We start from the raw sequence: 13,412 nt of genomic DNA, 5'->3' as shown, positions 1-13,412 counted from the left end.
CGTAGGTTCGTCACATTGAAGTAGCGTACACCTCATAAAATATGCTTTAGCTACTTCTGATTGCTGTTGCAGTGTTCTGGGTTCTGGCTTGGGTTCTAGTTACTATTACTGTATTCTGGTTACAGCATTTAGAGAAGTGATTGTTTGATTCAGTTTTGGTTGGTGCAAAGGAGATTGGTTGATGCAGATATATTTGATGTTATTGATGGATCCAGTCTGAAAATTTATGAAACGTGGTCCCTGGAAGAAAAGAGAAGGTTGTAGCCTTCTATAGGTTAGCATCTACGTATTAGTACATTAGCTAGTACAGGAGCTAGGGGGTTGTAGCTCCCTTCCAGGAGAAGCTGGAGAACGAGAGAAGGTTGTAGCCTTCTGCAGGTAGAAGCCTGCGTACTGGTATAAGACTGCACCAGTACAAAATATTGTAAAAAGAAGTTTCTTATTAAAAGAAAGATAGAGACAATTGCAACAGGTGGTTTTCACCCACATTGGGTTTCCACCTTATATCTTGTGTTCATGTGTGTGACTGTCTGTTTTGTTTTTACTGCTCTTGGTTACTGTTTATATGGTTCTGATGCACAGATTAAAGATCAACATATGAAGAATTAACTAAATTATAAGTTTAAAGAATATACGCTAGTTGCCTTATATATAGTTGCGTATACACGCAAGTTTCATTAACTGAAGTAGCGTATATGAATCAGAATATGGAAATGAAATATTATTGACTTGCTAATACTGATTCACCCCCCCTCCCCTCTCAGTATTATTTACAACAATTGTTATCAAAGCAGGTCCTTCAGAAGAAGCTTGATCGCTTGAAGGAAGATCTATCATCATGAGTAGCTACAAAAGAGAGGGATCCATTAGATCTCCACTCTTTGATGGGAGCAACTTTGTTTATTGGAAGGTAAGAACCACAGCCTATCTTCAATCTCTTGGAACAGATGTTTGGGAAATCATGGAAGGAGGATATACATTTCCATTAGCAATTCCTATAGATACGACAGGTAAAAAGCAATATGAAACCAATGCCAAGGCTATCAATACATTATTGGGGAGTCTGTCACAATTAGAATTTGTCAAGATTATGCAGCTTAAAACTGCCAAAGAAATATGGGACAAGATCATTCTAAGCTATGAAGGAGACAATCAGGGAAAACATGCAAAACTACAATCTCTCAGAATTCAATATGAAACTCTCAAAATGCACAATGATGAAAGTATAGCTCATAACCTCCTACGTATAGATGAGATTGTTAATCGCATGAAAAACTTGGGTGAAGAGATAAAAAAAGTTACTTTAGTTGAAAAGGTTTTAAGATCCTTGTCTTCTAAGTTTGAATCAATAGTTTCTGCCATAGAAGAAAAGCAGGATCTTCAGAGTATTACTATGACACAGTTGCACGGAATCCTAACTGCTGTTGAAATGAGAAAAGGTGGTCCATCAGATATGAGAGAAGCCGCATTCAAGGCTTCAGGAAGAGAAGAACTCAATGAATCAGGACATATTTCAGGAGGAGAGGAAGAAGCAAACTTTGTCAAGAACCTTCAACGGGGTTCTAGAAGATTCAGAGGTAAACTACCTTTCAAATGTTTTGCTTATGGAAAATTCGGTCATTATGCTGCCAAATGTCCTCAAAAGGATAAGCTTGACAAAGGTAAGGAATCAGCAAAATGGAATAGAAAACAAAGTGTAAGTAAGAAGAGCTACTATACACATGAAGATAGTGATGGTTTATCAAATAGTGATGAAGATGAAAATAGTAATGATTATAGACTTCTGATGGCTTTTGAAGATGATGATTTCTTGGATGCTTTAGATGAAGATGGTCTTTATGAAGAAATCTCTAAACTTAAAATTTGTTTAGAAGAAAAGAATATGATTATAGATACTCTGACATTCCAACTTGCTGAAAGGGAAAAACACAATGAAAAATTAGAATGTGAAATTGTGGGTCTAAGAAAGGATATTGAGAAAACAAAAGCTCTCAATCTTAGATTTGCTAAAGGATCAGAGACCCTAAATGAAATTATCAAAGTGCAGCGTTCTCCTTTGATAAAGACAGGTCTTGGATATACTGAAGAAGCACAGTGTAATATTCCTAACACAAAATATTCCTCAAATCCCAGCAAAAACTCCAACCAAATATGTGCAAATGATATAATAACCCAGAAGTGATAAAATAACAGTGGAACAACATATAATAATGTAAACCGGAAATATAAGCAGATACACAACAAATACAGCGAGAAATGCTAAGCCATTTTATTATACTGAGCAATAAAATGAGTACAAGAGGTGATTAGACAAATGGCACTTCGACTTGCACAAGGCAAGTGAATAAATACTCTCAGAATGACAAGAATGGCCTCTCTGCGTGGATGCTACTGCTGCAGCTAGACAACAAATGATGATTTGGGGCTGCTCCCCTCCTCAGAAAAAGCTGAAACTCTGGATTCGGGCTCTACTCAAGAAACCCAGAAAAATCCAGAAAGCTTTCCTAGAATGGTCGACCTCCGAAAAACACCCTCTTGGGATTTTGCGCAGTTCCTCAATGCCCTGCGTTGCCACTGAAGGAAACCCCTCTAAACTCTGCTTGAAACACTACCTGAAACCCTGCCAAAAATCCTCCAATGAGACAAGAGCTAGACCCCTGCTCAATCTCCCAGCATAACTCCACCTGCAAAACCCCAATCCAGCACTACAACTAAAAAGAACTGCGTCCCTCTCCAAGTGTTGTGCAGTCCTCCAAGATGCTGATGAAATTGCTGCTGAAATGCTGATAAAACGACTGCTGAAATACCGATGGAAATACCTTTCCCGAGCAGGCACTCAAAGTCTCCCGGGGCTAAGGGTGAGATCTCCGAACGGAGACACTCAATGCACTAAACAGTGCTGCAGACTAGCTAAACAGCCAGCGTGCTCAGAAGTCAAAACGACTAGCTCAAAATGCACATAACTAAATGATCTAAAATGAGGGGCTCCTCTCTATTTTATAGCCTCTGCTTCTCACAATCCCTAGGCTCACCCCCTCCTGCGTGATTCCCCTCTTGCCATGTGTTCTTCCCTCCTGCGCAGTCCCTCCATGTGTCTACGTGGGCTCCATTTCTGCGTCCCCCTTTGGCCCCCTTGGCTCCCCTTTAAGTCACAACGTTGTGCTACCTAGGAAGTGACTTTTTATTCTAAAGTGAGTTATGCCCCCCTTCCTCACTTTTTATTCACAAATAGCTATAGAAGGCAAAAATTGAACAAAATTGAATATTCCAATTAGCCGTGGCTAATTAGGAATATTACAGTGTCCCTTGGCAAAATTTTGCTTGTCCTCAAGCAACTGAAGTGATGGATGCTGCAAGATCGTCTCACTCTCCCAAGTGGCATCCTCATCCGGCAAATTCTGCCACCTCACTAAGAATTCCCAGACTGTCCTGCTCCGCAGTTGCCTCTCCTTGGTATCAATAATAGCCTCCGACTGCAATACCAAATGCCCCTCGTCATCCATGGGTGGTAGCTCATCTGTCACTGTCACCTGCTGCCCCAATGCCTTTTTTAGGCATGATACATGGAAAACGTTATGAATCTTGCTACCTTGGGGCAGCTCCAACTCATATGCAACCTGTCCAACCCTATGTATCACCCTGTATGGCCCATAAAAGCGGGGCTTAAGCTTCTCAGCCCCCTTCTGTTTTAGTGACGACTGTCGGTATGGCTGTAACTGTAGGTAGACCATGTCCCCTACCTCGAACTGTCTTTCCACCTGACCCCTGTTGGCATACAGCTTCTATTGATTCTGTGTTGTAGCCATGTTATCCTTGAGAGCTCGGAGAATATCCTGGCTCTCTTGGATCCATATCTTGGCTCTGGGAGCCTTGCTATCACCAAACATCACATCAGCAAAAGATAAAGGATGATACCCATATAAAGCATAGAATGGTGACATACCAATGGCCATGTGATGTGAAGTATTGTAACAATACTCCCCTAGATGCAGCCACCTCAACCATGCTCGCTGCTGCCCACTGACATAGTTACGCAAGTAGCCCTCTAGCCACTTGTTAACTATCTCTGTCTGCCCATCCATCTGTGGGTGATAACCGGTACTCGGTGTCAACTCTGTCCCCACCAACCGGAAAAGCTCCTGCCAAAACCTACTCATGAAACGGTTGTCCCTATCACTGACGATGGTCTTAGGAAGACCATGTAGCCTGAAGATCTCTCTAAAGAACAGCTTGGCCACCTGTGCTGCTGTATAGTTTGCGGATATGGCAAAAAAATGTGTGTATTTTGTCAGTCGGTCAACGATGACAAAGATGCAATCCTTGCCCTGTACCATGGGCAACCCTGTGATGAAGTCCATCGAAATACTCTCCCATTTCCCCTCTGTAATGGAAAGAGGCTGCAATAATCCCGCGGGATGGCTCATCTCCCCCTTGTTCCTCTAGCAAACATCGCACTCCCTAACATGCTGGAGTACGTCCTCCTTAAGGCCCTTCCATGAGAACCTCTCTCTGATGGCCCTATAGGTTTTGGTAAACCCCTGATGGCTTGCCAATGGTGAGTCATGTGATGCCTGCAGTATCTTCTTCTTGAGCTGAGACCCCTCAGTCAAGAAGATCCGATCCCTGTAATAGATGATCTCATCAATCACCCTGTACCTGTCATCTACCACCTGTCCGTCCAGAATCTCACATGCAAATCTGTCCTTGGAGTACTCTACTAAGAGTCGAGCCCTCCAGTCTGTATCCAAGCTCATAAGAGACAACATGGCTGGTCTACGTGAAAGGGCATCTGCTACCACGTTGTTCTTACCCTTGACATACTCAATGTCAAAGTCATATGCTTGGATCTTGCTGACAAAACTTCTGCTGCCTCTCCTGTAGCTGCTTCTGCTGCAAAAAGAACTTGAGGCTGTTGTGATCAGTCCTCACCCTGAACCTGTTACCCACCAAATACTACCAGTACTTAGCCAATGCATGCATGATGGCCAACATCTCCTTGTCGTATATAGAATAAAACCTCTCGTGCGGAAGGAGTTTCCGACTCTCAAAGACTATAGGGTGACCTCCCTGCATCAATACTGCGCCGATCCCCTCTCCCAATGCATCACACTCCAAAATAAAAGGCTACGTAAAATCTGGCAACGCAAGCACTGGGCAGCTGCTCATAACTTCCTTGAGCCTGTCAAAGGCTCGTTGCGCTGTATCTGACCAACTGAATGCCCCCTTCCTCGTCAAATCTGTCAGGGGTGCAGCAAGCTACGAGAAACCTTTGACGAACTTCCAGTAGTAAGTACAAATGCCAATGAATCCTCGAAGTTCCGTCACATTTCTCGGCTTCAGCGATTTTCTGATGGCCCTGATCTTCTCCTCATGGACCCTCACTCTGTCCACCCCTATGATGTGTCCCAGATACAACATCTCCGTCAACATAGAACTGTTGCTCCTGTAAGATACGCAATACTGTCTCAATGTGCTGGAGATGCTCCTCCCAAGTCCTGCTGTAAATGAGAATGTCATCGAAGAATACCAACACAAACTTCCTCAAGTGACTACGGAAGATGTGATTCATACAGGACTGAAATGTAGCTGGGGCGTTGGTTAGCCCAAAAAGCATCACTAAGAACTCAAAGTGCCCATAGTGACACCTGAAGGCGATCTTGGGAATGTCCTGCTCCCTCACACGAATCTGATGGTACCCAGATCTCAAATCAATCTTTGAGAAGAATTGTGCTCCCCTCAACTCGTCCATCAACTCATCGATCCTGGGTATGGGGTACCTGTTCTTCAGGGTCTTCTTGTTCAAGGCCCTGTAGTCAATGCACATCCTTAATGTACCGTCCTTCTTCTTCACCAACACCACAGAAGAAGCAAAAGGACTCGTGCTTGGTCGAATGTGCCCAAGAGCTAGCAACTCCTGGATAGCTCACTCAATCTCGTCCCGGTAGGCCTTGGGGTGCCTATAGGGGGTGGTGATCACTGCCTAGATGCCCTGCTCAAGCTCGATAGTGTGCTCAAACCCCCGATCCGGTGGCTGTCCTGGTGGAATCTCTCCAAACACTATGGCATACCGATCAAGGATGGACTGGATCTTGGATGTACCGTTTGCGATGTAGTCCCTGCCTCTGATGCACGCAGCTCCACTGCCCACTCTATGTCTCCCTTCCGGAAGACTGCCTCCATCCGATGAGCCGACACAGTCTGAGGCAGATATGTGTGTTGTCCCCGTATCTTCTCATGCCTCCCTATCTTCTCATCATCCCACTCCATCCGATGAGTCGACACAAATGGTTCAGTATTTTAGATGCTTCTCAATCGCAGTAGTTGCAATAGCAGCAACAACAATGAGAGGGAGTTGCAATGCAAATGCAGAGTTGGCAGTTGTACACGATGTACAGTGTAGTGTTAGAAGCGACATAGATGCAGCAGGTTGGTTCAACTACAATCAGTGGTAGATGAATTAGAGTTAGTGCAGTAGTTGGTGGATAGTGGGAGGCAGCTACAATTGTCGGTTGTAGTAGAACAAATTTTGAGGCCTCCTTCAAAATAGTCGTGAGATCTTTCTCTGTCACAATTTTTGAGACTAAAACTTAATTCAATCAAGATTTCGATCCTCTTGTTTAGCCTTATTACAAGCTTCTTTGATCAGTATTTTCTAGGCCAAATGCAAGCTACAAACTTCATCCCTTCTTCCTATCTATCTCATGGATTGGATATTTTACTGTACAACTCTTTTAGGAGTATTTCTAACCAGAGATTGATTAGGGCAGAAAACAAACCCTAAGAAACAAGTTGGCTGCCCTTCTACCCAAGCTCTGAAACCATGTTGATTTTTAAAGGATCCTTTAATCAAATAATTATTTATGATCTTATCTTGAGTTAGTCTTTCTTTGCATTTATTATCCATCATAAAGTAATTGCACAAAGAATCTCAACAGCGAACAAAAATGCCAGTAGAGTAATAAAGAGACAGCCACACAAAAACACAATCATTTGCCTTGGGAAAACCCACATGGGAAAAAACCTAGCAACCTTTTCAATTGATAAATCTTCAATCCAATAGAGATACATCTGAGTCAATAACTAGTTCAAACTTGGTCCATCCTCCTAATCAAGTCCTTTGCCCACATAATGGATTAGGCCTTTTTCCTTTCTTAGAATTCGGTCCCCTACTGCTCTTCTTCAACTCAGACTTTGACCTTCTCATGGAGTCTTTGCCTCAGACTTCGTTGCATCAAATATACCTTTTCTAGCCTCATAAATAGCCCTTCGCTATTCATATAGGTAGTCCTTCCTTGGTCACAGAGATAGATTTTGCTTGCTACCTCAGAACTTTGTATGCTGCCTCAAACCATCCAAATATTCATGAACAAAAACAAATCCAAATCCCTCAGAGGGTGATAACTCATTGCCTCGGAATAGTCAGAATCACAGAAGATAAGATGTTTGAATTGCTTACTGAAATGGAGGAATGAGAGGTCTTTATATAGATTTTTGCTTGGCCGAATGGGTGTGTCTTAATTGGAGCCGATCTAAACATTTTAAGGGGCTGACTTGACTAGGAGGAGGTTGACATGGCTAATTTGGTGCCACAAATTTTCAAATTTCTTCTTCTGCAAACGACATGAAGAACATGTCTTTTTAATATTTTCTTTATGACTTTAGCATGAAGAACATGCTTACAAATACATCAGGGCTACATTATGAAGATCGACCGTAGTTACAAAAAATCAACAAATTATGGTAGTCTGTTGATCCTATTGATCTACCATGTGCCAAAGTGTTTGGCCAAAATTATGGTAGTTGAATGATGTTGATACTATTGATGATTTGTTATAACCTTTTCTTAGAGAAATTTGTCAACATGAGAACATTTTTCTAGTCATTATGAATACCTCCCTAGCTAAGAGGGAGTGTTGAATTTTGTAGCTATGGTTGATCTTCGTAATTTATATTTTAAGCTATTGATGATAAATGTAAAGCGTGTTCTTTGTGCTAGTGTCAAAAGAAAAATATTAAAGGCATTTTCTCTATGCACTTTGCAAAAGATAAAAATTTGAATTTTAAAATATTTTGGCTCCACAAAGTCAAGTCAGCCCAGCATACAAAGGCACCTATTTGACCTCCTCGAAAGGTATAAATATAGGCCACGTCCTTCTCCAAGAAGGCAATTCATCAAGAGATTCAAATCAATTACAGGATGATTATCTCTGCTCCTCTAGATGAAGAAACACAAAGAAAGAAGGATGAATTTGATGAAGCATCTTCTCTCCCTCCATCTGTCTAGCCTCACACATGTGGAAGATGCACAGATCAAGATTCTCTCTGTATGAAGAAGCAGACCAAGATTCTCTCTATAAAGAAGCAAGCCGAGTTCTCTGGATGAAGAAGCAGGCTAAGCTCTATGGGCAAAAGGATGACTTGACTAAAAGGGCTATTAGACTAGGTTTGACCAGAATAATGTTGATGGTCAATTTGACCTAGGATTTGACTTAGATGTATCTCTTGTTGAACAAATAAATTTCTATAAGGAAAAGATTGTTGGGTTTTTCCCATGGTTTTTAAAACCGGCCTAGCTAATCGGTTACCGGTCTAACTGGCCGGTCAACGGGGCCACCGGTTGGAATCAGCTGAAAAACCCGGTTAAGGAGGCGCTATGGCGAGAATTTGGCCCTAGCCGGTCCTAACTGGCCGGTTACCTGCCATGCCCATTAAGGACCCACAATGTGGCTTTTCTAAGGTAGTTTAGGGGTTTTGGAGGGAAATTAGGGGTGCTTTCCCTCCAAAAACACCCTCTCCAAGCCTTTAAGGAACAAAAACGGTTAAATGATCTTGTTTTCGTGCAATACAACCTTCAACTGAGGAGGAACCAAATGATTAACAAAGCACCTGATCTAGATCCCATTGTGTTGGACGATATTGATCCAACATCAGAATGGGTGGAGGAGACTGAGAATCTTGTGTTTAAGGTTGATTTTGATATTGACATGGCTTTAGCGGGGGATGAGGAAGATTTTGTGGCAGCATCAGAACCAGGATCAATAGCGGCATCAAGGAAAGGCAAAGAACCCATGGAAGGCACTAGTCGTGCAGGTCGACATACTCCTGCTTCCATTAGGTCCACTTCTATTGTTATTGGTGGCATTGCTACTGAGGTCGCAAATCAGGCTAAGGCATCCTCAGACTTTGAACCAGATGATGTCTATGTAGCTCCTAATGATGATCTTGTGGCTAGTAGTGGTGATGAACTTAATGATTGATCATGTGTACACTGTAGACTTGTAGTTGGTCAATGGCCTCATAGCTTGCAGCATTGTTTTTGGACTTTATAGGCCATTTAGAGCCTCATTGCTTATGTATTTTGCTCTTTTGTCGATGATATGTATTGCACTTGGTGCCATTTTGATATATTCACCTTTACATGGTATATAAATGACCAAACTTTGCATATTTTGTGTTTATTGGCTTGGAATCATGGTTTTAAATGTTAAAAATAGTTTTGTTTCATTAAATTAATTATTTAATGTATTTTTCTAAAACTGGATCTTAGACCAAACCATCCCCGGTTAGACCGGTTCCAGTCGGTAAACCGGTTCATTAAGTGGACCGGTCTGGTCCCTGGTTCCAGTTTTAAAAACATTGGTTTTTCCTCCATGTTGGTTTTCCCAGGGTAAAATACTTTGTGTTTTCTTGTGTGGCTATCTCTTTATGATCCTATTGTCATTCTTGTTGTCATGTTGATGATCTTTGGTGTAATTGCTTAATGATAAAAGTGGATGCAAGTGAATTTAAAATGAATATCCTTAGAAGTAATTATCAGATAAGAAGATCCCTATAAATCAACAATTTTCAGTACCCAGTAGAGCTTAGAGTGCATTTGCATTAGAGAGGTTTGGTCAAACAAATTGTTGCTCGAATAGGTTGTTAGCCTTATAGTTAGTGCATTGTTCAATTAATTCCCACATTGGTTATGAATAGCCCAAAAATTGATCATAATATGTAATGTCCCCATTTTTATTTTCCTCTATAGCACTGCCAGGGTGGATTTCCAGGGTACAGGATGGCCAAGTCACGAGAGCAGGATTATGTCATTAGAGGTCTCGGGGGAGTTTTGAGGAGTTTTACAGGGTCCGACGGTGTTTGCTTGGCATTTTCTACCATCATGAGCAGTTCAGTACATTTTCTTTTTGTTCCATTGCATTATGGTGATTCTCGTTATTATCGAGCATAACTTAATTAATTATGCTTAAGGTGGCATTCCGGAAGGAATATCTGATGGAACACCTTGGTGTAATAGCTCGTTGGAACCGGAATGAGAAGATCTATAGGATGGGATGCTAAGTAGTCGTTTTCATTGGCTAGAGAGAGTATGGTGGATGATTTACCATTTTCTTGGATTAAAAGTGACTTTAATTAGTCACTTAATTAATTAAAATAGAAGAGGAAATGACTAATTGGGGGAAAAGGCTAAAAGTGACTTAAGTAAATTAAAATTAAAAATTCACTTAGATGGAGTCAAGAGGGAGCTTCTAGAATAGTAATAAAATAATAAAATAAGACACTTCTAGAAGATTGGAGATCTATCTATTGGATCTTTAAAAGGAGGAGGACGAGATCATTTGGGACATCTTGGAGTTGAGTATTTTACTTGTGGAGAGGTTTGGAGAAACGGGAGTTCCTAGCTTCAGTTGTAGCACCAGGATAGAAACCCTCAGGTGATTCAGCGAGTGGGCGAGAACCCATCTCTCCCCTTGGTGAATTCATTCAGAATTCACAGATGCTTTCAGCAGATCAATTTACTTTTGGAGGGCCGCTGCAGCTTTATTGTAGATAATTTTGAGGCTATCACCTCAGCCATTTCCAGTTCTTGTATCAGCATATTATATATTAATAAAATAAGGCTGAGTTCTTCTGGTTGATTATCTTGTCTAATCTTCAGTCGCAAATTTTATTTCCTGTTTCCGCCGTTAATTTTGTGGTTTAATTTGTGCCAATTGTTGGTAAAATTGACAGAGTGAATTTTTTAAGCAAATTTATAATTTGAGATATTACATAATACAAGTTAGTGTGTAATGGGAGTTTTTCTTCTTCGTAAGTGAGAATTTAGCCATAAATCCTTGTTAATATCCAAAAATCACTAGTATAGTGTTGTAGTAGAAGACTTTGGTATCCTCATAAAGCCAAAAGATCAAGTATGGCACAAGAAACAACATGGGAAATGAGAATGATAAGAAAATTAGGCAAATGAAGGGGATGCATTGTTCTTCCATGTCAAGAAAAAATGAAAGAAATGAGAGGAATGACTGGTATTTATAGTACTTTCTTAAGCTTGGATGCTCCTTCTGTCGACATGCAGCTATGTAATTTGCCCTTTAGGCTGCTGCTGACATGAAGCTATCATAGCTAATCTCCGATGGAGCCCTCTCAATGTGTCCAACTGAGAAATGCATTCTAAGTTCAATGTAGTTTCTTTTAGTTATATTCGAGTTCAACAGTTTTCTTTAAATGTTTTATTCACCATTAGCTGCTTATGCACCAACTATTTAGTATTAAGTTCTTTTTTTGCTTAGTATCCTGGACTGTAACAGCCATTTATAGTTTCTTTCTTTTTGCTTTTAGAGTTTAGTATTTAACTTGAGGGTGTGAATGTTTCAGATGTAGATTTGGGTACCTTCTTCCAATTAATATACTGAGGACTCAGTGGAACACTTCTAATGATTTGTCAAGAATTTTCCACCATGGCATATTGGGTTTTACTAGAAAATATATATACAGACATATATTGTTGCATTTATTTTTTTACATATTTCGTATTGTTTTTTATAACTTGTTTTGATTTGTGAGTTAATATCTATGTTGACAATGCTCACTTTTATTTTTCAGATGTATTCCCTCAGCAACTCACAGGCATTTATTAAGAGATTATAATGGGGATCAATGTCTACCTAGTGACAAGCTCACAAAGATCAATGAACGAGGAAGAGAAGATACCTTAGTGAAATCAAACTCAAATGATATGGATTGGCTTTATTCCTCAGCAAATTCATGTGATGAAGATGCATCTGAGAGGTAACCCTTGCACAGTTTATGAACATAATGGAGATCATGAAAATCTAGATAAGTTCCTTTGCTTTGATTCTATTTGAAAAGTGCTTATATATGTTCATCTCTAACTAGTCACCAACAACCAAAAGTAGAGGACGCTATTAGGTAGAATCTATCAACTATTTAATAAGAGGGAATTGCTAGCAAGTTGGAAGATTTTGTGATTACTGTGGAAAGGAGAAATTAATCCACAGCTACCCAAATTTTGCACTTGTATACAGGCTGAAAAGTAGTGCAGACAATAAGGTACAGCAATTGAAATGGAATAAACCTTGTCATTTAACAAATTCTCACATAGCTGACTAGGTATGATATTCATATAATTTGGGATATGATATTGTCCTTGAGGAAATTGGCTGAAATCTTGGACAGATGAAAGTAAGGCATTGTGCAAGTTAGTCATCGACATCATTCAGCGCACCTTCCTACCATTGTAGTTATTGTAAAAGAAACAGGATGAAAGGGGACTGGTTTCCTTCCAATTTTTTTTCAAAAACTCCTCCCCAATTGCAAATATTACATAGACATAATAATGAGTTTTTCTAAATTGTTCAAAGAAATGGAATGGAGCTAAGAGGAAGTTTTGCAGAACTCAAGAAGCAATATTCTTTTTGAGAAAAATGGATCTGATATTTCATTCATGTTCACAAAATGATACATTATAGAATTGTACATTTTTATAGAGGCATATCAGTTTCCCCTTCCAACATCGGCAAGAAGAGCCAGCATGTCTTCATGTGCTCATTGCCAGAGAGTCCCATTCTTTTCTAAATTTTCCTATTCTGACCCAAAACAAAATGACTAAAATTGATTTTTTAGTCATTCCACATACGTAATATTGCAACATATCCATTAAAGGTTGCCCAAAAAAGCCTTTTACACAAGAAGGAGATTATTGTTGGGCGTAAATTGTCCCAATAATTCTTTCCTGTTTGTCTAATCATCCAGTTACCTCTAAATATGACCCTTTTCCAATGAAGGGGAGCAACAAAGAGTGCAGAATACCCAGATGTTATCCATTCCCAGAAAAATTTGGCTACCCTACATCCCCATGGAATACTTAAATGTTTCAGATTTCTAGCATATCAGGCAATAGCTGTCTGTGAATCCAGACTGGCAGAGGCCATCTGTGACTTCAAGGGTGCTGCTGAGGACTAGGCAACCAAGCAATTTGGTCCTAAATGATGGATGCACGTTCCAAGTAGTTTTGAACCTTTGCTTCCATCTACCCCACCATCTTGGATTGCCCATTATCTATTAACTTATTCGTGAGTATTGAATATTTTTGTAAAGCATCTTGTTTGATAGGT

The 13,412-nt window shown here is 40.3% G+C and overlaps 1 protein-coding gene across 6 annotated transcripts in view; it reads left to right on the top strand.

Moving 5' to 3' along the window:
• Nucleotides 1-13,412, top strand: part of LOC149175229 (phosphoinositide phosphatase SAC2-like) — a 282,478-nt gene that overhangs the window by 249,711 nt on the left and 19,355 nt on the right. For all 6 annotated transcript variants that reach the window (XM_089419554.1, XM_089419552.1, XM_089419551.1 and 3 more), the window contains one exon: nt 11,881-12,066. In XM_089419554.1, the coding sequence (XP_089275680.1) occupies nt 11,881-12,066 (186 nt within the window). The remainder of the gene's footprint in view (nt 1-11,880; nt 12,067-13,412) is intronic.

Source organism: Pinus tabuliformis, chromosome 4_1, assembly GCF_031772625.1.
Source record: "Pinus tabuliformis cultivar Carrire ecotype Pingquan chromosome 4_1, CPIR1, whole genome shotgun sequence".
Taxonomy (NCBI): Eukaryota; Viridiplantae; Streptophyta; class Pinopsida; order Pinales; family Pinaceae; genus Pinus; species Pinus tabuliformis.
The sequence above is the reverse complement of the archived record's forward strand: the minus strand, read 5'-3'. Positions and strand labels throughout refer to the sequence as shown.